Source organism: Chiloscyllium punctatum, chromosome 11 (assembly GCF_047496795.1).
Source record: "Chiloscyllium punctatum isolate Juve2018m chromosome 11, sChiPun1.3, whole genome shotgun sequence".
In the NCBI taxonomy this organism is placed as follows: Eukaryota; Metazoa; Chordata; class Chondrichthyes; order Orectolobiformes; family Hemiscylliidae; genus Chiloscyllium; species Chiloscyllium punctatum.
In genome coordinates, this window is record NC_092749.1 from 27,633,878 (window position 1) to 27,659,982 (window position 26,105).

The 26,105-nt window shown below is 39.2% G+C and overlaps 2 protein-coding genes across 8 annotated transcripts in view; both read right to left on the bottom strand.

The window, feature by feature from the left end:
* Window positions 1-17,816, bottom strand: part of mtr (5-methyltetrahydrofolate-homocysteine methyltransferase) — a 76,347-nt gene extending 58,531 nt beyond the window's left edge. The window contains exons 1-9 of one of the 2 annotated variants that reach the window (XM_072580548.1): window positions 17,639-17,814; window positions 14,051-14,262; window positions 10,668-10,757; window positions 8,290-8,359; window positions 7,734-7,826; window positions 6,315-6,421; window positions 5,547-5,606; window positions 5,356-5,450; window positions 2,630-2,730 (exon numbers count right to left, since the gene is read on the bottom strand). In XM_072580548.1, the coding sequence (XP_072436649.1) occupies window positions 2,630-2,730; window positions 5,356-5,450; window positions 5,547-5,606; window positions 6,315-6,421; window positions 7,734-7,826; window positions 8,290-8,359; window positions 10,668-10,757; window positions 14,051-14,262; window positions 17,639-17,675 (865 nt within the window). In that variant the 5' untranslated portion in view covers window positions 17,676-17,814. Of the gene's footprint in view, window positions 1-2,629; window positions 2,731-5,355; window positions 5,451-5,546; window positions 5,607-6,314; window positions 6,422-7,733; window positions 7,827-8,289; window positions 8,360-10,667; window positions 10,758-14,050; window positions 14,263-17,638 lie in introns of both variants that reach the window. The other variant, XM_072580549.1, reaches the window with a different exon arrangement.
* Window positions 17,817-23,283: 5,467 nt separating this feature from the next.
* Window positions 23,284-26,105, bottom strand: part of LOC140482857 (alpha-actinin-2-like) — a 114,086-nt gene continuing 111,264 nt past the window's right edge. For all 6 annotated transcript variants that reach the window (XM_072580553.1, XM_072580559.1, XM_072580558.1 and 3 more), the window contains one exon: window positions 23,284-24,342. In XM_072580553.1, coding sequence (XP_072436654.1) covers window positions 24,184-24,342 — 159 coding nt within the window. In that variant the 3' untranslated portion in view covers window positions 23,284-24,183. The remainder of the gene's footprint in view (window positions 24,343-26,105) is intronic.

Below are 26,105 nucleotides of genomic sequence, written 5' to 3' on the forward strand. Positions count from 1 at the left end.
GCAAGAGTGCTTGCATTTATATACTGTTTTAAAGGTATTAGTGAGCAATCTCAAAACATTTTACAACTTTTGAAATTCATTCACTTGTGCTGTAGACTAATATTACATCAATTTTGGTGCATCCAGCTTCTAAAACAGAAAATAAATTAGTTAATCTCTTTGTGAAGTTAACACAGGAATGTTGACCAGGACATCAGGAAAAAAAACTCAGCTTTTCCTTGAGTAACACCATTTAACTTTAGATCCTCAAGCAGAAGGCAGTACCTTTGTTTAATCTTTAATTTAAAAGATAGCACCTCTGACATTGTAGTCTCTATACTGTACTGAAATGTCAGACTTAATTTTGATGAAAGGCGATGACTGTTTATGAAGCTTGTGAAACCCTTCCAGAGAAATGAGTCACTGTCCTTAGGAGAGGAATCATGAGAAGAAAGTTGGGTTGAGTAGGATGGTGGGGTGGGTTTATCCGTGGGAAATTCTGGGAGCTGTTATATGAATGCAACATTAGCAAAGGTTCTTTCTTATCCACAGCCCCCAGAATCTCTGCTTGTTTAGTTTTCATTTTGTAGGTGTAAAGAATGCTGGATGACTGGAGAAAATGAGGCTCTGATCATGTAAAAGGAGGCTCATGTTAGGATTAGACAGCTGGGATCAAGTGAATCCCAAGAGGACTACAAGAGTAGTAGGAGTATACTTCTACAAGGAGTAGTAGGAGTATACTTAAGATAAATTAGGACAGCAAAAACAGGACATGAGATAGCTTTGGAAAACAGAGTTATGGAGAATCCAAATAGATTCTATATGTACAACGAGGGCAAAAGAGTGAGTAGAGAGAGAATAGGGCTCCTTAAAGATCTGTGTGGCTATGTGTGGAACCACAGGAGATGGTGAGATACTAAAATAATATTTTGCATCAGTGTTTACTCTGGAGAAGGACATGGAAGCTAGGCAACTTGGGGAAATATAGTGATGCCTTGAAAAGAGTTCATATTACAGAAGAGGAGGTACTGGAGGTCTTAAAATACATTTAAGAAATCTGATCAAGTGTTTCTCAGAAAGCGAAGTTACAGAAGGAATCTCTGAGCCCCTTGCTGAGATATTTTTATCATTGACAGCCATAGGTGAGGTGCCAGACGACTGGAGGTTGGTGAATGTGGTGCCATTATGCAAGAAAGACTGTAAGGAAAAGCAAGGGAACTACAGGCCAATGAGCCTTATGTCAGTAAGTTGTTGGAGGGGATTCTGAGGGACAGGACTTGCATGCATATGGAAAGGCAAGGACTGATTAGGGATAGTCAACATGGCCTTGTACTTGGGTAATTGTGTATCACTAACTTGATTGAGTTTTTCAAAGAGGTGGTAAAGAAGATCGAAGAGCAGTAGACATTGTCTATATGGACTTCAGCAAAGCACTCAACAAGACTCTGCCAGTAGACTAGTTAATAAAGGTTAGATCACATGGGATCCGAGAGGAGCTAGACAACTGGATACAAATTTGGCTTGAAGGTAAGAGACAAGGGTGGTGGTCGAGGATTGACTTTCGGAGTGGTGTCCTATGACTAGCAGTGTGCCTCAAGGATATATAAATGATTTGAATGGGAATATAAGAGGTATGGTTAGTAAGTTTGCAGATGACACCAAAATCAATGGTGTAGTGGATCAAGAAGAAGATTATCTCAGAGTACAACAGGACCTCGATCAGATGTGTCAATGGTGGTAGGTGAAGTTTAATTTAGATAAATGTGAGGTGTTGCGTTTTGGTAAGGCAAACCATGGCAGGATATATACAGTTAATGGTAGAACCGTGGGGAGTGTTGCTGAACAAAGAGACCTTGGGGTGCAGGTGCACATTTCCTTAAAGTGGAGTCACATGTTGACAGGGTGGTGAGAAGTTGTTTTGCATACTTGCCTTGATTGGTCAGAGCACGAAGTATAGGAGTTGGGACATCATGTTGAAGCTGTACAGGTCATTAATAATTTCACCTTTGGAATATTGTATGCAATTTTGGTCACTCTTCCATGGAAGTATGTTGGTAAACTTGAGCAGGTATAGAAAGGATTTACAAGGATGTTGCCAAGACTGGATGGCTTGCATTATAGGGATAGGCTGAATAGTCTGCGCTTTTTTCCCTGGAGCTGAGACAGAGGGATGATATTATAGAGGTTTATAAAATCATGAGGGGCATGGATAGGGTGAATAGCCAAAGCTTTTTTTCTTAGGGTGGGCTTGTCCAAAGCTAGATGGTGTAGATTTAAGGTGAAAGGGGCAAGGTTTATAAAAAACCCTGAGGGGTAGCTTCTTCATGCAGAAGGTGGTGCATGTATGGAGCAAGCTGCCAGAGGAAGTGGTGGAGGCTGGTACAATAACAATATTTAAAAGGCATCTGGATGGGTAAATGAATAGGAAGGGTTTAGAGCGATACAGGTCAAATGCTGGCAAATGGGACGAGGTCAGATTGGGGGATCTGATCAGCACAGACAAGTTGGGCCAAATAGTTTCTGCACTGTATGACCCTATGTTTGAGGTTACACAAAGGAATAATCTATATATTGAAGTATTTGAAAGCTATCTACCTTCTTTGATCTACAGATCTCTCACAGTACATAAAAAAAATTATGTGGTACTGACCTGCATTAGGATAGCATAAAACATAAGCAGTTGTGCACTTTCCAATTGCTTCTATGAATGGCCTCATTTCCGCAGCTCCCAAAGCACAATTTAATCCAATGCTAAAACAAAATATCTCATATTACTATAAGAAATTGCGCATTGTTTCAGTGGAATTGTAAAAGAGAGTTATGTCCTCGCTCTCTGCGCCACGCATATACAGAATTCATTTTCTAATTTTGCTTCTCCTTGCCAAAAGCACAAGGGCAACTAAAAATATTTCAATTTTGCAGACTAGCACCTCCCAACAAAAATCTTGAGTTTGCTGACAGTCTTGACTACACACAACAATAATGTAATTTGTGCAATTCTTCTCGGTGTGTTAAATTCAGTTGAGACCTTAATTGGCATAATGTAATTAACATCAGCATTCATCAATACCTCAGTTCTTTCAAGGAAAGGTAATATCTAATTGTTATCAGTCTTACCCATGGCCAAACTGTTCAGTTAAGGTTAGTCAGAATTCATCTGCTACTCTTTTTGCATAAGATCATATGGTTTAATTCTATATTTGCACAAGGAGTAACTAACGTTATTTGTGGAAGACCTAAAGTCCAATCTGTTAAAATACAAATACATGTTTCTCTACAACACAGCCAGGTTTGTGCTGAAAAACAAAGTACTGAAAAAGTTAGGTATTTCTCTGAAAATTTAAATTATCAACCTTTCAACCTTATTCTTGCCATTCAGAATGACAATGATTTTCAGGTTGGGTCAGTGCAACTGCTACTGAACAAAATGTCCTCTAGTAAAGGTAAGGTCACCATTGTTCCAGAGGATCATAGGATTGCTTTCTCATTAGAAACAGATGACAGTTGGTGGTTTAACCAGATGAGGGGAAAGACTGAGAAGGAAGATAACCTCAGCAAGTGGAGGAATTGAACTGTGCTGTGGGCCTCACCTTGCAACACAAACCAGCTGTCACCAAACAACATTAATAACAATACAAATTAACTCATTATGTTACATTCAACAAATATGAACACTGCACCCAAGTGGCATTCCTGTCTGAGTTTCATTTTTCTCTCAGAGGACTGTGAACATCTTATGGTCCAGGTATTCTTTTATGCATTCTGCATGAGCATCCACCTCAACCTCACATTTACAGGATCGTCGCTACAATTTAATCCACTATCTTTAAGTCTTTTTGGCTGACTTCAATACCCGTTTGTGCTCTGATACTTTGCATGTATATTCAACCCCTAGGCGGGCTTAACCGATGGTTTTAGGTCAAGCCTGAAGTTGAATATGAAATTTCAAATCTGAACCCTATCAGTTAGTCTTGAACTTGCCCACTTCCACATTAATGAACAAGGGCTAGGTGACCAATCTGCTCACTGCAGACATGTCTGTTCCTGAAGGCTTTTAATTCGTGTCTGAGCTTCCACATTGATAATGATTTCTGTTTATCTAATGATAGGTGGTTTCCCAAACCTCAGGAAACCTGACAAGTAAAAGGAGGGAAGAAGGGGTAAATCGCTAAGCCAGTATTTTACAGGACAGCTTGTGGGCCAGGAGGAGAGTATTTCTTGCGGGTTGGGTGCTCAGGGATGTCTGATCTGGTTTGGGGGTGGGTTGTTGTTGTGAAGTATGAAAGTATAAGGTCTGTTAAGTAGTTTCTCGGGAATTAAATTATAGCCTAACTTTTCATGAGCAACTATTTTATTTGATTTCATCAGAATCCCCTGAAGTCTCTGATTTAACTGGAAACTTTCAGGGGGTTCCAGGAGTAGAATAGCCCAGCAGAAAATTAAACTTCCTGGGCAATTCCTTCACAGTCTGTTATTAATAATGATTCTACAGGGTCCCAGTAAACACCTCCAGTCTATTGTAGAATGATGGTTTGCTGAAATTCCAGGCCAATAATTCATCAGGACTTATTCTAGAAATTGCTTACACATGAAAAGAAGCCTATTTATTCACAAAGACAGCTCTCACTGTTTCAGAGATTTGCAAAAACATGCAACACAAGCATTTAGAAGATAGCAGCATCCAACAGCTGGCTATCAATAGTCTCTGATCAAATTACAGTCATAACCTTTCAGTCAAACATAAAATATCCTGTCACTCATCCACAAATTTTCAGACATTGCATGGAAATATACGCGAATGAACTTAAATGGTTAAAATAATGCAAAAACAGAGTCAACTCATGCTATTAATTCAGCATTGGACGCATTGATCAAGGATGGCAACACAGTCAAGTATTAAGATTCCCCCTTTTACTTCTTAAAACATTAGATAATTGAACTATGAAGAATGTTCTTACGTTTCATTAAAAATGCATTGGTCAAATTCCATCATATAGCCCAGGTTATACAGTTGCTAAATATTCCAGATAGCATGACAGGTGCTTAGGATCATGTTATACTTGAAGTATTTGAAGAGCAGCACATTTTCCAAGTGTAACATTCAGGCACTTTATATATGCTGCCTCCAACAAACTGAATTGATTACTTGCAGTTTACCTCATTTTGTATTCTAATCAACCTGAAGTATTAGTATTTTTGCTCCACAGCTTCTGCCATAAATGCTCAGGATTTTTAGCCTTTACTTTTGAACTCAAGTTTGCTTTACATCCAAAATACCTACTCCCCTTTCATGATGTCACTAATTTCTATTGAACAAATTTTTTGTTTTCTAAAAATATACTCTTTTGATTCCAGCTTTGCTGACAGTTACCTTACCTGAGCGGCTCTGCATGGGATACACTGATGACAAAGGCTTCTCCTGTCTGACCAGAAAGTGTGCGTCCACTCTTATCTACAATTGTTCCAGAAATCTGTTAGAAAACAGAACTATTTAACTTCAAAACGAGGTTACTGCCAGGTTGGGGAAATGAGATTGGAAAGAAAAGTAAACAGTATTTAACACTTACAAAGAGAGGTCTTGATTCATATTGTTCCGCAAACAAATGCTGAATAGCAAATAAGGCAGCCTGTGAACAGAACCATGTGTCATTAGCAAAACAAACTATTCAGATTATACTTCTATAGATGATAACTTTTTTTTAAAAAGAACTTCATAATTTCAACAGATCCTAGTTGTGTCACTCAGGAATTAAAAACAGGATAAAATATATATTCCTCCAGCAAATGTCTGCTGAATAGTTCAGTTATGTAAATTGGAAACAAATCTGGATATCGGTCAGATCAAAATCAGCATCATCATGGGCATTTGCTGGTGCCCCTGGGTTAGGAATAGAAATTAAGGAAAATTAATTACAACAAGGTACTGGAATTTGTTCACTATTAGAAGAACATAGAAATAGGAGCTGGAGTAGGCCATCTGGGTCCCTTGGTATGCTCCATTATTAGATAGAGCATGGCTGATCTGATTGTGGTATCAATTTTACTTTCTTGTCAACTCTCTATAGCTCTTGACTTTGTTGTTAACCAAAAATCTATATAACTCTGTTGGAATATATACCTAGCTTCCACTGTCACTTTTGCAAGAGAACGCCAAGACTAGCAACCCTGAGGTAAGGAATTTCATCATCTCTGTTTGAAATGGCTCTGTTGAAACTGTGTCCCCAATTTTAGATTCTCCACGAGGGGCAGATAAACAAAAGCTAATTTTAGTAAATGACTACACTATTTCCTTTTTGATAATTTACAAATTGGGTGAGGTTTGGTACATCTATTACCTTTGCATTTGCTGTATCAAAAATGGTCTCCACCAGGAGGATATCAATACCACCATCCAGCAGGCCTCTGGCTTGTTCTTCATAAGCTTCAACTAATTCCTCGAATGCTGCAAACAGATTAATTGACAGTAAAATTCCATTTGACAATTACAGCTAGGATATTTAAAAACAAAGTTTGAAATAACTTTTCCAGAGTGGAAATTTGGAATGACCTCTCAAAAGACTGCATTCTGAAACAAATGAAGTTTTCAAGATTGAAAGAATAGATTTCTGTTAGGCAATTCAGTCTGTAACAATCATGGATATAATTCTTACAGGATTTTGGCGGGCATCTTTCACTTTTCAATGAAGTGTCTCTCAGTCATCTTTAGGTTAAACAAATAAATTCTATAATTTTTCCAAGTAACAGAGATCTGACTCCAGCTACATGATACAAAGCCTTTTGCTGTTGCTCATTTACTTTATGGCAATGTTACAATCTATATTTTATGAAAAGTTCAAGAAATAGTAGTAGACCAAACAGTCCGTCATGATTACTCTGCCATTGAACATGGTCATGCTAATCTTCTGCCTCAAATGTACTTTCACATCCATTCTCCAAAGTCCTGGATTCTTAGATACCAAAATCTGTCTATCTCAAGTTTAAGAACTCAACAATGGAGCATCTATAACTCCTGTGCAGATAATTCCAAAGATTCATAAGATTCATAAGCTTCTGAGTAAAAGAATTTCTCAACATCTCAGACATAAATGATTGATCGTTATCCTGACAACGTTCTAGATTCCCAAACAGGGAAAAACAACCCCAGCCTCTATCCTATTGAGCCTTTTTAAGAATATGAAATAAAAATAGAAAGTGCTGGAGAAATATAGCAGCTCTGCGGAGACAGGAACAAAGTTAAGTTTACAAGTCTAATGTGACATATCTTCAGAATATCCTGGACTTCCATCAGAATCAGATATCCATTAGGAGATGATTGAAGGTTGCAACAATTTTTTTTCTACTCCTCGTTCATGTGGGGTGAAATCATAGCTATAAATTACCATTCTAATACTTCATTACATTATCATATAGCATGCAAGTATAAACAATATGTAATGTACAATAGCAACCAAATCAAAAGTTCCTAAACATTTCAGCAACACCACATAAGGCACCTATCTTTAGCAAACATTGGCAACTTATTATCTCAGATTGAGTAACATGGTCCATGAACTTCCACTTATCACTGCTTTTACGTTGTGGCAGTCATAAAAACAAGATAACAATCCTTGCATAGAAAGCAACTGGGAACAGAAAATTTGCAACGGCACTTGCACTTTCTAAATATAATCAGATTTTAATTCAAATTTCTAGCAACCAATTTAATACTTTAAAACCATCCAAAATTTTTCACTGGCACAGATTTTATTTCATACTTATATTTCTGTAGTCAGGCCTCTCCACAGATGGTGATATTGATAATGTTTTGTTGGTTGGTCCGATTGCACCTGCCACAAATCTTTGGGTACCTGTGACAAATAACACAAGTTAGTAAAGCGCTCCAAAAACTTTGGAACCATGACAAACCCTACCAAAGCGTTGTGCTAAGTCCTATAAGTATTAAATAATAGGAGATATACTATATTTATATAGATACATTTTTTTTCCCCCCAAGTGAAATTTACAGAGCAACAGGAGTTGGCCCTTCCTGATGAACGGCTTATGCTCAAAACGTCGATTCTCTTGCTCCTCAGACGCTGCCAGACCGGCGGTGCTTCTCTTGCACCATTGGGGTTACTATGAAGGACTTGCCTCCTTGCCACCACCAATTACCAGAGGTGTTGTGATGCTCAAGTTAAACCACCACCAGTGTCTGTGTCTGATGAGAGAGCAGCTCTATGATCTGGTAAGACTACGGCATCTTTACCTTTATCTTGACTACTTAATGGATTGATATATTTTACTTTGACAACTATAACAAAAAATTGTCACCTGTTTGCATTGCCACATCATCAGCTGCCTTTCTGGCCAGTTCTGCTGAGACTTTATTCAGTCGGTAAGCCTGGATAGAAGAAATTCAATATAAATTTGAAAGCAAATACAAGTATCCCATTGCTATGAGCACATAATAAACTTACAATGTCTATATTTCTCCATCAAATTCCAAAGTGAAGAGTTATTTTAGTGCCGATTGTTACATGTACAGTTGTTAGCCTACATAACAATCTGTTGCAAGGTCTCCCAATTAAATGAAAGACCAAAAGAGTGGATTTTTAGAAATCCTGGTTAAGAACTGGATGTTAGGAAGGGCCTTCTCTGACAACATTATGGAATATGCTCTGTATACTTCAGCAAAGCAGAAAAACCTGGATTTAACATACCCTTCAAAATTTGGAAATTTGTATTAGGAAATTCTCTATGTCAGGAACATACTAATATCAGCCTAGATTGTGTGGTCAAACTATTTTGGGGTTTGAACCTATAAACTAACTTGGCATCCGGAATATGTCCAACTAGGCAAAAAATGACAAACAGATACCAAATTCACCTTAAAACCAATTCTGCAATTGAAATCAAAGCAAAAAAACAAAGTAAATACTTGAATTTAGAAGTCAAACAAATGAATGTTTTCACAGCCTAAACAAATCAAAAAATATCACTACAGCTGTCTGATAACTTGGGGCCGGCCACTTGTTAGAAAGAAGTGCAATTGGAAGCAGCAAGCCTCCAATGGAAAATGTTAATTGCCGCACCCAGTACTGTATTTATTCATACAGACTGTGATCATTCCCACCTTCATTGAGTTTAACTGATTTAAACTGATGTGGCAGGAAACTGAATCAATGATTCTTATTACAAAATGCATATGTTGTGTAATATTCAAGAGAAATGATGGTGAAGCAGTAATATTTTTGAACTATTATTAAATTAATAGTCTAGGTTAACACACCAAGGTAAACGTTCTTCGAACATGGGTTCAGTATTCACCATTCTAGTGGAATTTAAATTCCAACAATAAAAACTAGGAATTGAAAAGTTTTTATCAATAATGATAACCACAAATGATAAAACCCACCCAGTTCACTGACGCTCTTTACAGAAAGAAATATATCATCTTTACCCGGTCTGGCCTAAATGTAATTTCTGATCCACAGCATTTTGGTGAAATCCTAACTGTCCTCTATGATGATAAAGCAAACTGCTCACTTCATAGTTGGGCAACAAATGCTGGTGTTACCAACAAAACCGTAATTCCATGAAAGAATAAAACTAAGAATTTAATAAAGATAGGCTTGATCTTAACTTCAATACCCTCCATTATCTGAACATCACTGTCAAACATTAGAAGTAATGGACATTTTGCGGAGGGTCTGGAAAATTACATAATCTGTGTAGAACATTGGCATTATTATTCAGGCATAAAGAAAAATAAATGTTAGTACTATCAGAATTGCTTCAAAGCTGTAACCCAAAGGGCCAACAGATGCCAACAATCTTCTGATATGTAGAAATGCCCATTAGATGCCAGGTGCTTCCCCAAATAATCAAAATAACAAAATATATAGAAAAGGAAAAGAGCACTCATCTCCAATCTCTCTAATAAACCTTTTAAATTTGCATTGCCATTGCTACTAATACACTTTAAGTATCTAGAGAGAGATGACTAAACATATTGGTAAAACTTTTACCAAATTTCAAATTTGAAAACTTTCTCCAATAATATTGGAAATGGAAGAAATACACAGAAAAGAATTCTTGGCCTACTTTTTGAGCTGATCCTTCTGACAACTTCTGACAGTGGTGTAGGAGGAGATTGGGCAACAATTGAGAAAAGTATGTAAAGAAAATGTTTGTGTAAAAATGTAACCCTGAACTCTCATAAATATGCCTTAACAATAATGTTACACACTTTTTTTGTAAGCCATTTAAGAATACGCTTCATGTTGAACCCAAAAACTGGGTCATCCAAACAAGAGATTATTACGTAAAACAATATACTTTATTATTAATGGTGCTGAATATTGTTTAATCCTCAGCAAACATCCACACTTTCATTATTATTTTGTCACAGCAACTAAACCACCATTAATTTCAAATCACAACTGTACACCAAGAGTACTTTTCCCTATGTATGAATATCTTGGAATGCTTGCCAGGTAAAAGAAAATGTTTGTGCAAGGTGTGATTAGGTTTTGACCTTTACATTCCTCTACCTCCCCAAAAGTTCTAGAGTTCAACTATCTGGCAACAAATCAATTTTAAGCATTATCTTGCATTAGGACAAACAATAGTGGTATATATTAATAAGATGCATTCTCTTCAATTTTTGGGAATGGGATTCAACATTATGTAGCAGAGAGATTTCTTACCAAATGTTCCAACTCATAATCCGCCTGTGCAACTCTTGTGCTACTGAAAGTGTTTGTCTCCACAATGTCTGCTCCCGCCAACAAGTAGTCCTAAAATTTTAAAGAAAGTTAAACTTACTTTCCTGACAAAAAAGGGAATATAATCTATATCGTTCAACATCTTGCCTAAGCTTTGCACCTTCTTTGTCTGGACCTTACTTTCTTTTATTTATCTGTGGGATGTGGGTGATGCTGGTTGGCCAACATTTATTGCTCACTCCTAGTTGCTCTTGAAAAGGTAGTGGTGACCTCTCCACTTGAACAGCTGCAGTCCATGTGCTGTAAGCTGGCATACAATGCCTTTAGGGTAGGAATTCTAGGGTTTTGGACACAGTGACAGTGAAGGAACGATGATATATTTCCAAGGCAGGATGGTATGTGGATTGCGGGAAAACTTGCAGGTGGTGGTGCTCCCATGTAACTGCTGCACTTATGAGAGATGGAAGTTACAGTGAATTCCTGCAGTTCATCTTGTGGATAGTACACACTGCTGTTACTGAATGGTGGTGGAGTGAATGGATGTTCGTGGATGTGGTGCCAAACAAGTGGCTACTTTCTCCTGGATGGTGTCAAATGTGTAGTTGGAGGTGCACCCTCTCAGGTAAGTGGAGAGTATTCCATCATGCTCCTGACTTGAATCTTGTAAATGGTGGACAGACGTTTCAGAATCACTGCAGTATTGCTAGCCCGTGACTTGCTCTGTTTATGTGGCAGGTCCAGTTGAGTTTCAAGGCAAAGGTAATCCCCAGGCTGTTGATATTGGGGGATTTAGTGATGGTAACACCATTGAAGGCCAGGGGGCTATGGTTAGATTGTTTTTTTTTGGAGATGGTCATTGCCTGGTATTTCTGTGTTGCAAATATTACTTGCCTGAACATTGTCCAGATCTTGTTGCATTTGATCATGGACTACTTCAGTACCTGAGGAGTTGTGAATGGTGCTGAATACTATTTAATCATCAGCAAACATCCACACTTCTGACCTTATGGTGGAAGGAAGGTCGTTGATGAAGCAGCTGAAGTTGCAGAGGTCTGGGAAACTGCCCAGAGACACTCTTGCAGAGACTTCCTAGAACAGAGATGACTGCTCTTCAACAACCTCAACTATTTTCCTATATGCCAGGTATGACTCCAACCAATGGAGAATTTGCCCCACTGATTACAGTGTTGCTAGGCCTCTTTGATGCAACACTCAATCAAATGTGACCTTGATGATAAGGGCTGTCACTCTCACCTCACCTCTGGAATTCAGCGCTTTTGTCCATGTTTGAACCAAGGATGAAGTTGGGTCAGGAGCCGTGTGGCCCTGGTCAAACTTAAACTGAGTAACAGTGAGCAGGTGCTGCTTAATAGCGTTGTTGATGACACCTTCCATCACTTTCCTGATGATTGAGAGTTGACTGATTGGACGCTAATTGGCTGGGTTGGATTTGTCCTGCTTGTTGTGTACAGGACATACCTGGGAAATTTTCAAGTTGTAAGGTAGATGCCAGTATTGCAACTGTACTGGAACAGATTAACTAGGGAAGTGGAAAGTTCTTTAGTACTACTGCTGGAATGTTCTCAGGGCCCATAGTCTTTGCAATATCCAGTGCCTCCAACTGTTTCATGATATCTCAAGGATTGAATTGAATTGGCTAAAGACAGGTATCTGTGATGCTGGGGACCACTGGAGGAGGCTGAAATGGATCATCCACTCCAGTACTTCTGGCTGAAGATTGCTGAAAATGTTTCAGCTTTATTAATAATGAGTCTTTTTAGATTAGATTACTTACAGTGTGGAAACAGGCCCTTCGGCCCAACAAGTCCACACCGCCCCGCCGAAGCGCAACCCAACCATACCCCTACATTTACCCCTTACCTAACACTACGGGCAATTTAGCGTGGCCAATTCACCTGACCCTGCACATCTTTGGACTGTGGGAGGAAACCGGAGCACCCGGAGGAAACCCACGCAGACACGGGGAGAATGTGCAAACTCCACACAGTCAGTCGCCTGAGTCGGGAATTGAACCCAGGTCTCTGGCGCTGTGAGGCAGCAGTGCTAACCACTGTGCCACCGTGCCGCCCTAAGACATTCAGCCTATTGGTCCACACAAACCCTCTGAAGAGCATTCCACCCATCGACCCTATAACCCTGCATATTCCATAGCTAATCCATCTAGCCTGCAACATTCCTGGACAATTTCACATGTCCAATTCACCCTAAGTTGCATATTTTTTGACTGTGGGAGGAAACTGGAGCACCTGAAGGAAACCCATACAGACACAGGGAGAATATGCAAACTCCACACAGGCAATTACTGAGGGTGGAATCGAAACCAGGTCACAGGCACTGTGAGGTAGCAGTGCTAACCACTGAGCCACTGTGCCACCCTAAAGCCTAAAGGGCGGCACGGTGGCACAGTGGTTAGCACTGCTGCCTCATAGCACCAGAGACCTGGGTTCAATTCCTGCCTCAGGCAACTGACTGTGTGGAGTTTGCACATTCTCCCCGTGTCTGCGTGGGTTTCCTCCGGGTGCTCCGGTTTCCTCCCACAGTCCAAAGATGTGCAGGCCAGGTGAATTGGCCATGCTAAATTGCCCGTAGTGTGAGGTAAGGGGTAGATGTAGGGGTATGGGTGGGTTGCGCTTCGGCGGGGCGGTGTGGACTTGTTGGGCCGAAGGGCCTGTTTCCACACTGTAAGTAATCTAATCTAATCTAATACAGTAATCATTGTTAAGTACAAAACTCTGGTCTGCCAAACTGGGTCTAAAAGGCAGGTAAACTTAAAGAATTTTGGGCGGCACGGTGGCACAGTGGTTAGCACTGCTGCCTCACAGCGCCAGAGACCTGGGTTCAATTCCCGCCTCAGGCAACTGACTGTGTGGAGTTTGCACATTCTCCCCGTGTCTGCGTGGGTTTCCTCCGGGTGCTCCGGTTTCCTCCCACAGTCCAAAGATGTGCAGGTCAGGTGAATTGGCCATGCTAAATTGCCCGTAGTGTTAGGTAAGGGGTCGATGTATGGGTGGGTTGCGCTTCGGCGGGGCGGTGTGGACTTGTTGGGCCGAAGGGCCTGTTTCCACACTGTAAATAATCTAATCTAATCTAATCTAATCATCTTTATCTTTTGCACTGATGTGTTGAGCTCTTCCATCATTGAAGATGGGGATATTTGTAGAGCTGCCTCCCCCTCCAGTGAGTTTTGGTGTCATGTGTCAGCTTCTGACACTTCCAACATTTTAATTTCAATTTGGCTAAGCAAAATGCCAGAGTTTAATTATTTTTTCTGTTCACTTTGTGAATTACTGGTTCTGCCTTTGAGATTGTGCAGCCTTAACTCAACACCAGGCAGTGTTCCATACCTTATGAATTTTGCAGATAAGGTCAGGTTGTGTTATGCTGAGAAGATCATTGTTTCCTTTTAAAGGTTTAGGATGGTCTTTGAACTCCTCACCACGATAATCATCTTCACCAAGTTTATGTTGTTGAATCATAGTACCCATTGCTCCATCCAGCACCATGATGCGTTTTCGTAAAATTGCTTTAAGTTCATCTTGAAAATAACTCCTTGATCCTAGAAATAAAATTTAATTTTAAAGAAATATGAACAAGAGAGAATGTTTTCCAAATGCTTGATTCAAGAACCTTAGAAGGTGGTGAGTTAGGTTGCGACAGTAACACATACTATAAGTGTGAATTTACACATTACTAATCATTACTTTTGAATCATGCAAAACATTTGTAGTCAAGAATACCTTTGAAGTGTTATGATCCCAGACTTGACATTAACTTCATATTATAATCCCAGACAAAAATCAACAATGATCTAGCTAAGAACCAATAACTTTTGTTTTTGAAGTAGACTAAAGTTGAGATCCAGGGGACTTAAGTGAATAAAGTCACAAGTTTCTGTGGTTTTGAAGAAACAACAATACCTTACTATCAAAATAAAACAAAATTAAATACAATGTACAATAAACGTAAAGCTTATTTCCAATAGTAGAAATTGACATTTGGTAAATATTGATTATATTGTCATCGAACACCCCTCAGCATACATCAAATAACAAATGCAATCAATGCAGATATCACAGATTTCTCAGCAACTTTCCCCAGGTTTTACTGAAACAGTAGATCATCAAGTCACATTAAAATTCACAAAGGGTTGCAATTATTTATTTTAGTCATTCTGACCTTGAAATTCCCTCTCATGAGCTGCTCTGTCATGGACTGCCATGATGACTGTCCTGTTCTGGACGATCATCCTCCTTTCTTCCACTCCAGTACTTATTTATAATGAACGTCGATATGATCGTGGCTGCATATCCTGTTTTTTGGGGGGAATTTTACTGAGGGCAAAATATTGGCTAGAAAACCAATAATATCTTAGCTGCTCATCTTCAAAGCAGTGCTATGGGGTCTTTATTTGTATTCACTTGAGAAAGCAACTTAATGTTTCATTCAAACCACAGCACCTCTAACAATGTCACAGACCCAGAGTATGCAGTGTCAATGTAGACATTTGCCTTCAAAACTCAAGAGTAGTATTTGAATCCAGACAGCAGTGCTACCAATTAAGTTGTGGCTGGCGCAGCAGGGTACAAATATTTTAGACTGAGATTCAAGCTAAAAAAGGAATGGAGGACTTTGATGTGGGAGGAAAGAGTTGGAGAGCGAGGGTGGGGCTGAGGATATTTACTTTGGTCTTCCTACTATTTAACCGACTATGAAAATTATACAGAAATCAATGTCAGGCAAAAGATGCTGGTGTTGTGTGTGTGTTGCTGGGAAAGCACAGCAGGTCAGGCAGCATCCAAGGAGCAGCAGGAGAATCAACATTTTGGGTATAAGCCTTTCATCAGGAAAGATGGTGGTGGTTTGGAGGAGGATGTTAAAGTTTTTTGTTGAGAAATGGAGACAAATCCTGTCACTATATAATTGAAAAAATTTTCCAAAAGTTAATATACAACTATTTATTCAAGAAAAAAAATTATTAAGCAAACTACCATGTTCTTAAGGCATCCTAAATGCTATAAATTTAATAGATTTATTTGAAATGCAGACACCATTGTTATTCAAGCAAAGTGACAGCCAAATGGTGTATAGGAAAGTCATAAACAGTAAATATATAGCCAGAGACAAGTCTCGAGAGTTATGGTTTTCATTTCATTGTGGGAATAATATTGGCAAAACCACTTGTCCATTGTCCAATGTTGCCACAGGATCTTTTATAAGATAACAAAATGAACAGGAAAATGAGTGAGCTATTTGACCCTTTATTGGTTTTGGTTTTCCCAATGTCTTCAGCTCCATTTCAGCTTTCACAATCCACTGTCATATGCCATCTGCTTTTCTAATTTCTTGCTGTACCTGCATGTTGGTTTTATGCAGTTTATGTGTAAAAAATCCACAATCCTTTGAATACAAACATTTCCCAATCTTGTGCAACTCCAATGATATCCTTTTGTCTAACCACTTAAGTGGATAACAGCAAGTTACCTTACTGTGTTTCATCTGACATGTTCTTGCCCACACACCCAAGACATCCATACCCTCTGTGATCTCTTCATTTAATTTCTCATCTAACTTTGTCTTGTAAACTTGGATATATTACACCCAATCCTTCATCTAAGTCATGAATACAGACCATAAATAGCAGAGGCACACTATTAATTGCTGCTACTTACATCCTACCATTTAGAAAATATTCTGTTTATTCCTGCTTTATTTTCTATCCATTAACCAAAAGTTAATAAATGCTAGTATTATTTTACTCCAATCTTACAAGTTCCACTATACAACTGAACCATCTCTGAATAGGGAGCTGATTTAACGTTTAATCTGACACCATAGCCCTTCCTCAGTAATGTCAGTCTAGACAGCTCAGTTTTGCAGATGAGCTTCAATCTATATTTTGCCTTGGAATGAGAATGCAAACAACTGAGTCAAGCTGAGATCTGTTAGTTACATGTAAACCTTTAAAGGTACAAGACTTTTGATACATAAAAGAAAAAAAAATATAGCACTTTTCACAGCCACTGAAATACTTTTGAAATGCAGTCAAAGTTGTGCAGGAACATAAATATTTTGTATGAGTATGAATATTCCCCAGCATTAAGAATCTCCATATCAAGATTAAAGACACTTTACCAAAGTTAATATATAGGGGTATTTGAGTTTTAAACCAGCAGTAACTGAATAAGAGAAAGCATTATAAGCTTAGTTACCCAAGTTAATTTTGACCTTCTCATAACTTTCTGTACTACTAAACATCATCCAGTTTTGTTTTAACAATTTTTCAACTAAAACAAAATTGCGGCATTTCCCTCATATCAAAAGTGGTGGCAAAAGAAGTTTCATATGAATATTCAGATAAATATGCACTTTTGTACTTGCGTACCATATGTCTAGGGTCAACTGTGCTGTAATTACAGTAACACAATGACTTCGTTTTACATATTTTCAATAAACTCAAACCACGTGAACTCACTTTACATTCAATCATTTTGCTGACGGCAAAGATTACACAACTCGCAATAAAAAGCGTGATCGGATTTGCGTTACCTTTTCAAAAGTGATTTTGCCTGAGGGATAAACATTGGGCACCGCGACTCCTGCACATTATCGTGGTCTTTGGAGACCAGATGATACGGAAAACAGGTACAGTATTGCGCTTAACCTTTCATCTTACAGACAGCACATTTGGCAGTGCAGCACGCTCTCCACACAGCACCAGAAGAAATGACAGTGCTGATTATCTATGTTCTCTGGAGGTGGCTTTCAATTCACAAATTTCAACCTCACCGCGCTATCACTGAGCCGACCGCTTGCTGTACAGTGAGTGTTTTGTCACACGGGAACCTGCTCCACTGGGAGATGAGACTGTCCTGGGTTGCTCTCCGACTACACCTATTGCTCCTGGCTTTGACCATTAACCGTGTCCCGCTTACCTGCGCCCATCGACCCCGAGCCGAAAGCTGGTGCCATGATGTACCCTGCTCCTACGAATCTGGAGACTTTCAAGCAGGTCCGGCAAACGCTCAGACCCCGAGCTCTCACGATCAGCAGCAACGCGGGAATCTTCCCTCCGTTTCGTCAGCCTCGACACAGGAAAAAAAACGTCCGGCCTCCCGGCTACAGACCTACTGCGCACTTCTACTGCGCAGCTGCCCGTCTTCGGCCTCCCGCCCACATGCATTAATACGCAGGCGCTAACTCTTTACCGTTTCTGTTGTCATGCAAAACCGCGCAGGCGCCACACTTTAAATCTCTCCGATGTCCAGCGCTCATGTGTCGGCGCGGGTCTTGTTATGGACAGTGACACGTTTGATGATGAAAAATAAGTTTTCTCCTTCCATTCACGCTGGTTAGAATGTAGTGCTCAATCATGTTGTTATATTTTTTAATTTCTGTGTTTAAATGGGTTTAAAACTTGTAAGTTGGTAAATTACCTTCTCTCAGGTCTTTTGAGTAAATGGTGTGATATTCTGTCAATGGAGTTAGTTACAGCACAGAAAGAGGTTGCTCATCGTGTCTGTGCTGACCATCAACGTATCTATCTATAATGATCCCTTCTTACAGCACATGGTATATGCCATGGTATATACAGCACCTTATATGCCATGGTGTTTCAACTGCTTACCTAAGTACTTCTCAAATGTCTTGAGTTTCTGTCTCTACCAACCTTTCAGGCAGTGAGTTCCAGAGATATTTTCAAATCAACCTGTACTGAAATGGTATTATGCACCTCTGGTGCAGGTGGGATTCAAACCAAGAGGCCTGGCTCAGTTGCACGGACACTATCACTTCACCACAAGAGCCACCACCCATTCTCCAGATGAACTGGTTTTCCATCAAATCTCCTATGATCATTATTTTTAATACTGTTCTTAATAAAATCTTAATACAGTATCTTCTGTTTATTGGCTCCCGTGACTAAGTGGAAAAGATTATCCCTGTCTGGAAAGAACAGAGCATTACCTAAATAAAATGACTGAAGCATTCGGAGGTGTAGAGGGACCATCCTGTTCTAAAGTAGAGTTGTGAAGAGTTAGCAATCAGGTACAGGAGGTAATTAAGAAGGCTAATAGAATGCTGTTCTTTATTAGAAAATAAATTGAGCATTTTAAGAATTGGATTAGGCCCCTCTGTCACTCAAGAGGATCATAGCTGATTTGACATTCTTCATATCTGCTTTCCTGCATCTTCCCTATAACCCTTGATTCCTGAACTCAACAAATAATCTCTCAACCGAAACCTTAAATGTACTCAAGGACTCCCACCCCACAGTTCTCTATGGTAAGGAGTTCCAAAGACACTCAACCCTCCAGTGAAGAAATTCCTCTTAAATTGGTGCCCTTTAATTCTGAGACCATGCCCTCTGGTCCTAGGCACACTCATGATGGGAAAGTATCCATATTATGCTTCAGTTATGTGGGGCATTGCTAATACCACAGTTCAAATATGGTTTGCAGTTTTGGTCTACTTATTTAAGAAAGAGTGTAAATGTCCTGGAGATGGTTCAGAGGAGGATTACTTAATTAATACCTGGAAAGAGTGGTTTGTGTTATGAAGGAAGGACTGGACCTGTTTTCATTGGCACTTACAAGAGTGAGCAGGGACTTGATTGAAGTTTGTAATATCCCAAACATTCTTGACAAGGTGGATATGAAAATGATGTTTTCCTTTTGTGGATGAGTCCAGAAATCAGGGGTCACTCTTTCAAGAGAGAGTGTGGAGGTAAATATTTTTCTCCCAGCAAGTTGAGACACTTTGGAACTCTACCAAACCATTGAATATTTTAAGGCAGCAGTGGTTATTTTATTTGTTAGGCAAGGGAATCAAAAATTATCAGGAATGCTTGGAAGTGTGGAATTCAAAACACAAACAGGTCATCCTTGATTTTATTGAATGGCAGAGTAAGCTTGGGGGCCAGATTCTAATTTGTATGTTCGTAAGTTTGTATTGCCTATTTAACTAATCTTAAGTTAGGTACAGGAGATAAAATTTCAGTGCAGGTTTCCCAATTGTAAGAATACATATACAAACTTGGTTTGGTGCATTAAATAAAAAAATTAAAATTTAAGTAATTCATGTAAAAGTAACTAAAATGCAATATAAATGACAACACATGGGATGTATTGTGGCTGCAACACGTGTGAAATTGTGATGCCAGTATCATATGTAGAAACATGTCTGTAGCAGTTGTGTGTGCAGCTCAAGGAGTTTTTGCTAAGAGTCATTGAGCCTGAGGTCAAGTTACAGACACAGATACTTACCTTTATAAGCTTTTTTTGAACAAGAGCTTTGCAATTCTTCAGTTTTCTGGCACTCCTCAGAGTCTGAGATAGACTGAAAAATTATGGCCAGTGATCCTGCAATTTTCACCCTCACTTCAATATTCTTCGATGCCTCACATCCAGTCCTGGTACCTTGTCAACTTTAAGTACTAATCTTCCTTCCTCAAATTTAGAACCTTCGAATAGAGTTTCCTCCTCTCTCACTATGGCCTGGGTACTACCCACCTCCTAGGCAAAGACAGATACAAACTATTAATTTATTACCTCACCTATGCTCCACCTGTCAATCCCTTTTTGGTCCCTAATCAGTCCTATTCCGCTTTTCACCACTTATTTATATACCCATAGAATTCTCACCAAGGAACACAAGGTTGGATTTCAAACAGTCCAAGGGATGAGATGGGGGTAGGCACAATTTAAAAATTCTGTACCTCAAGCTTATTTCAAGATCTGACAGGTGCCCCAGAGGATTTAAAATTTTCAAAGGGCTGCTAGCAGCTAACAGGAAATTAGCTCATTTCCAGTTAAGGTTCACAAAGGAATGTGGTAAAGGGACTGTCCAATGGAGGGTGCAACATTTAATCTTCCGCTTTGATGAACCATAACTAGTGCAAATTGGTGCCCAGCTATCAGCTTCATTGCTGCATATCAGAAAGTTCATATGATACTGTAGAGGATTTGATTGTGATGCGCTACATCTAGTGTTATGGGGCATAGCCAGTTTCCTAGTGTTCCAGCTCCTGGCTTTCTAACAAGCTACGTGTTCTATCAGCACTATGAGAAATGCTGAAGCCCATTAATTGGACACCCGGATTGCCTTATGCCCCATCAGGACATTTACACTTGAAATATTGTTGGAATGACTTGGGCACACTGACAAGGACTAAAATTTATCCCCATGTCAGTTCACTTTCAGAACAAAGATCCACATTTTAATGTCTAATCTTCAGGATCAGAGAGATTGTTCAGCAATAACTTCCACCTAATAATACAAAACAAAGAACTGAAGTTCTGAAACAAAAACAAAAAAATGTTGGAGATGCTTAGCAAATCTGGCAGCACCTATACAAAGAAAGCAGAGTTAACATTTCTAGCCCAGTAACTCCATCAGAACTGAATTCAGATCTTGCTTCAGATTCCAGTATCCACAGGTTTTTTTTTGTTGAGTGCTTAACTCACTGCCCCATCTCTTCTATGTATGCCCATCTTGAAGACATTCTGCTCCTCTCTGACAGGATTTCCATTTTAACCTTTTTCTTGTTCACCATCAATTCTTTCATTTTCTTTCTTAATATTTCACAAAGTCTTTGCCAAAATTTGCTTAGGCAGCTACTTCTCATTCCTCAGTGATTGCCTCCTGCCCAGACTCACCCCATTCGAATTCTGACTGAAGTTTCATCCTTCATGTTTCAAATCTACCTAGAATCACATATCTCCGTAATGTACAAAGTTCCTCAGACAGCTGTTCTTGCCACATCCTGAAATCCATACCTACCATATACATGTCCTCGACCTGTGTCTTTGCATCAGCACTGCCTCACATGGTCTTAGAGCTGTCCTGCCTTGCCCCAGTTTCCCTTAATTCTCCAGTTCATCTGACAATTCTGAAGAAGAGTCACCAGACTTGCAATATTAACTCTGCTTTCTTCTCACAGGTGCTGTCGGACCTCCTGACTATCACTTATTATTCAGTTGAAATCTCACTTACTCTGGAATGTCCAATTCTGCATTTTTATTATGGGCTACCACATACAGATACTAACATTTGTCAATGTAATGATTAAACAGACTCCCTGTTGCAGAGGACTGTGTTAGCACACCTGTAATGAGCAGCAGCATATCGCTGTCAAAAACCACCTGATTTCTAAACGGCACTAGTGCAAACGAGAAAACTCAGTTTTACCCTGTCATAATCTTTGATAGCCTCTGTAATAATAAGAGTAAGATCAGGATCAATTTATTTTAACCAGGAAGCTTATGCTATTTCAAAACTAACTATATAGATAAATGACCTCAAAGTATCCCCAAAGAAGTCAATCAGTTCAATATCTGGTTTACAACTGACCAAAATGAAGAAAGTTGGAAAGACATACAACAACATGTCAAGAGACTTCGTGAGGTACAAACAGTGGTGACGTTGGGGTGTCAGAGACAGCACAGAAGCCTGCAAAACATCTAATCTACCCAAATTTAATCACTACTTGACTTAAGTCAGTCATCTCAGAACCCATCAAACTGGAGTAGAAGCAAGCCTTGAACTTGAAGAACAGCCTGATAGAACATAGGCTTACAATAGTTTGATCATATGGTTTCTGACATCTGGTTGCTGCTCGTCTTCATATATCCTTTCATGAGATATGGGCATTGCTGCAAAAGGATTTGTTGTCCATCTCTACTTACCTCTGATGAGTGGCTTGCTAGACCATTTCAGCAGGCGGTTAAGAGTCAACCATCTTGCCATGAGTGAGGTTAAACCAGGAAAGGATAGCAATTTCCTTTTCAAAATGACATTGGTGAACAAGATAGGTTTTTACAATTTGTGACAGTTCCATCATTACCATAACGGTTAGTCCTGAGGTTGCAAATAGGTTCTTTTCTAGAGTCCATTTGTCCACCAGTCAGAACACAATGCATGACAATATAAAGGAACCGTTCATAAGTACAGGAAAGGTTTGCATGTCAGGTCTTTAAAATTAAACCCCTTTCTCAGATTGTGTTCACAGGTCCAATATTTGTAAATCGGAGACCCACTGTACTGAAACTAGCTTTCAATTTCAAGTTAATTAACTGAATTTAAATTCCTACAGCTGTCATGGTGGGATTTGAACATGTCTCCAGAATATCACTATATCAGAAGCTCAAACCAATGTTACCACAATTCCAGTGTCTCCTGCTGTCTCATGCTTCTTTCTGTTCTCTCCTAGCACAGTTGTGAAAAGGCATAACTGACTGAACTAAAGCTTTACACTGTGCTGTATATCATTGGAAGTTTGGAAAAAACCCAATTCACTTGTCAGTGGGTTTCTCTATGAAGTGGCAGGAGCAGCTCAGGTAATTCCTGGCTTTTCATTTCAGCTGACAAGGTACATCATTCACAAATCAGATCAGAATTCATACAAACTCAACAGTTAACATTGCCATTAATAAATCTTGGTGTTAATAAAACAATTTTTTGTCACTTTATTATAACTTTCAGTAATTAACTCTAATGGTCTGGATTGGAGCAAACCATCAGCTATTGTATATATTGTGAGTACACAGCAGTATATGTTCTTATGAAATAAGAGAAAAGTCAGTTTAGCAAGTACATATTTTAATAATATTTCAAACATCAGCAGTGGTAAAAATGTCAATTGTTATATTTTACAATAGCTTCATAAAGGAAAATGTATCAAGCCTGTGTTTGTTGAATTGCTTTTATCTTCCTTTTTGTACTGTTACACTACAAAGACCACCCCAATGACAATTTATCAATTTATATTAGATGTATTCAGAAGCTTAAAAAGTTATCAATAAGTTGAAAGTGGTAATTTTATTAATGATCACTAAACATGACAAAAAGGAGTAAGGACTTTAGCTCTGACAGTTTAAATTTAATTACTTTACAAACATGGTGGTGAGTAGACTTTACATGATCTCATGCAGGTGAATACCCTTTGCATATTCAAATACGAACCAGATAGAGAAACCTGTTACGGTGGCCAGAGATCTAAAGAGCTGGATGTTTCTTTTTGTATTTTGAATTGGCCCACAATGATATCTTCTGATTCTACACATTCCTGTGACATTTTCTTTGGTAACTCAGGAATGCTTGAGCTTTTCCTTACAAATACTGTAATAGGATCTACAAACTGCTCACAAAAGATCCTGTCAGTAACTTACGTACAAAGTCAATGTTCAACCAAGCAATAGTAATTGTGCAGATTATAAAACAAAATGGGTTATTTATCAGATTTTGCAGTGACATATGTTTTCAGTACGAATTCCTGATGGATTTTTAAAAAATGTGTATTAAAATGTAATTCATACAAGGAGATGGTACTTCCATCATCTTTTCCTGGTGCCACACACAGCTCTGCATCATTTTTAAAGATCCGCATCTAACATTGCATTCAAGGCTATTGTTTATTGTTCTACACTTTTAATCTCTAAAATATCCAGGCTTTGGCAAGAATGAATAGACTCTGCACCATTTTTCACAGGTCACTTTCACCATAGAGAGCAGTTGAAAATGAGACATAATCCAGAGCTCCTGGAACAGCATTGGGCCCTCTGTATGGTGGCATGCTGGCAATGCAGTATTCAGCCTGATCGGAAGGCAGCTCTCGGCGCAACTCTTCAGCTAGAATGTAAGGCTGTATAAAAAACAAAAAATGTGATTTTGCTAATGTTCAAAGTATTAATACTTTTAAAGCATTTTAGGCATAGACATCTCTCATATTCCCCTCAGAATTCATAAGGAAGTCAACACCTACATGTCCTTTGTCAGTGTTGCTGTGAATTCGTTTATCAGAATGAACAGAAAGCCAATATACTTCATCTCAACCCCTCCCCACCACAGAACAATATTTGATCAAGACCTCGAAGATGCTGTTTTCTTCAAGAAATAATTTTACTGATATCGACCAAAAAGGACAGTGCTTGTACCCTTCTTAGTAAATCTGTGAAGTTGTAAAGATGTATCTTAATTGCTCTTGTTTAAAGCTAAGTACCACATTCCAGGGACTTAAGGTTTGAATTATATGATCTGTTATATGAGGCATTGGGTGGTGGATCTTCCAATACTCTCTTTCTTTATTCCAAGTCTAAAGGCTTTCTAACTGTCAGTGATGGAGGTCAGACTGGTGAATCTTAATAAGAAGTCTTATTACATCACAAGATGCAGAGCAGACAGTGTTAGACTGGGATGTACAAAGTTAAAAGTCACACAACATCAGGTTAGAGTCCAACACATTTATTTGGAAGCACTAGCTTTTGAAGTGCTGCTCCTTTATCAGACACAGAATTTATAGGAAAAGATTAGTGTCATGCAACTGAAATGATACATTGAACAAGCCTAGATTGCTGTTAAGTCTTTCATCTTTTAGAATGGGTTGCAGGTTTTGGTTCATTAATCTCGAGAACGTGACTTAAAAGTATTTCTGGGATTTACATATTAATGAACCAAAACTTGCAGCTCATTCTAAAAGCTTACCGGGGAGGGGGACCAACATTTGCTGTCCTCTAGTCTTCTGGCACTATTCCTGTGGACAATGACGACATAAAGATCAAAGCCAAAGGCTTGGCAATCTCCTCCCTGGCATCCCAGAGAATCCTAGGATAAATCCCCACCAGCCTAGGGTTTTCTCTCTTTTTACACTCTCCAGAATTGCTAACACCTCCTCCTTATGCACCTCAATCCCATCTAGCTAGTAGCCTGCATCTCAGTATTCTCCTTAACCACATTACTTTTCATCAGTATTCACTAGAAAAAAAGACATTCATTTAGCACTTCCACTATCTCCTCTGACTCCACGTACAATTTCCTGCTACTGCACTTGATTGGCCCTAATCTTACCCGAGTCATTCTTTTATTCCTAATATAGCTATAGAAAGCCTTCGGGTTTTCCTTGATCCTATCTGAAAATTACTTCTCAAGTCCCCTCCTGGTTCTTCTTAGCTCTCTCTTTAGGTCTTAACTGGCTAGCCTTAACTCTCAAATGGTAAAAAAGGCTTTTGCCCGAAACATCGATTTCGAAGCTCCTTGGATGCTGCCTGAACTGCTGTGCTCTTCCAGCACCTCTAATCCAGAATTAACTCTCAAATGTTCTAACTGAGCCATCACATCTCATCCTAACATAAGCCGCCTTCTTCCTTTTGAAGAGAGATTCAACTTCCTTAGTAAACCACGGCTCCCAAGCTTGACAACTTCTTCCTGCCTGACTGGTACATACTTATCAAGAACCTGCAGTAGCTGGTTCTTAAATAAGCTCCACATTTCAATTGTGCCCATCCCCTGCAGTTTCCTTCCCCATCCTATGCATCCTAAATCTTGCCTAATCGCTTCATAATTGCCTTGCCTCCCCCCCCGCCCCCCACCTTCACACCAAGCTGTAACTATTGCCCTGCTGTATATACC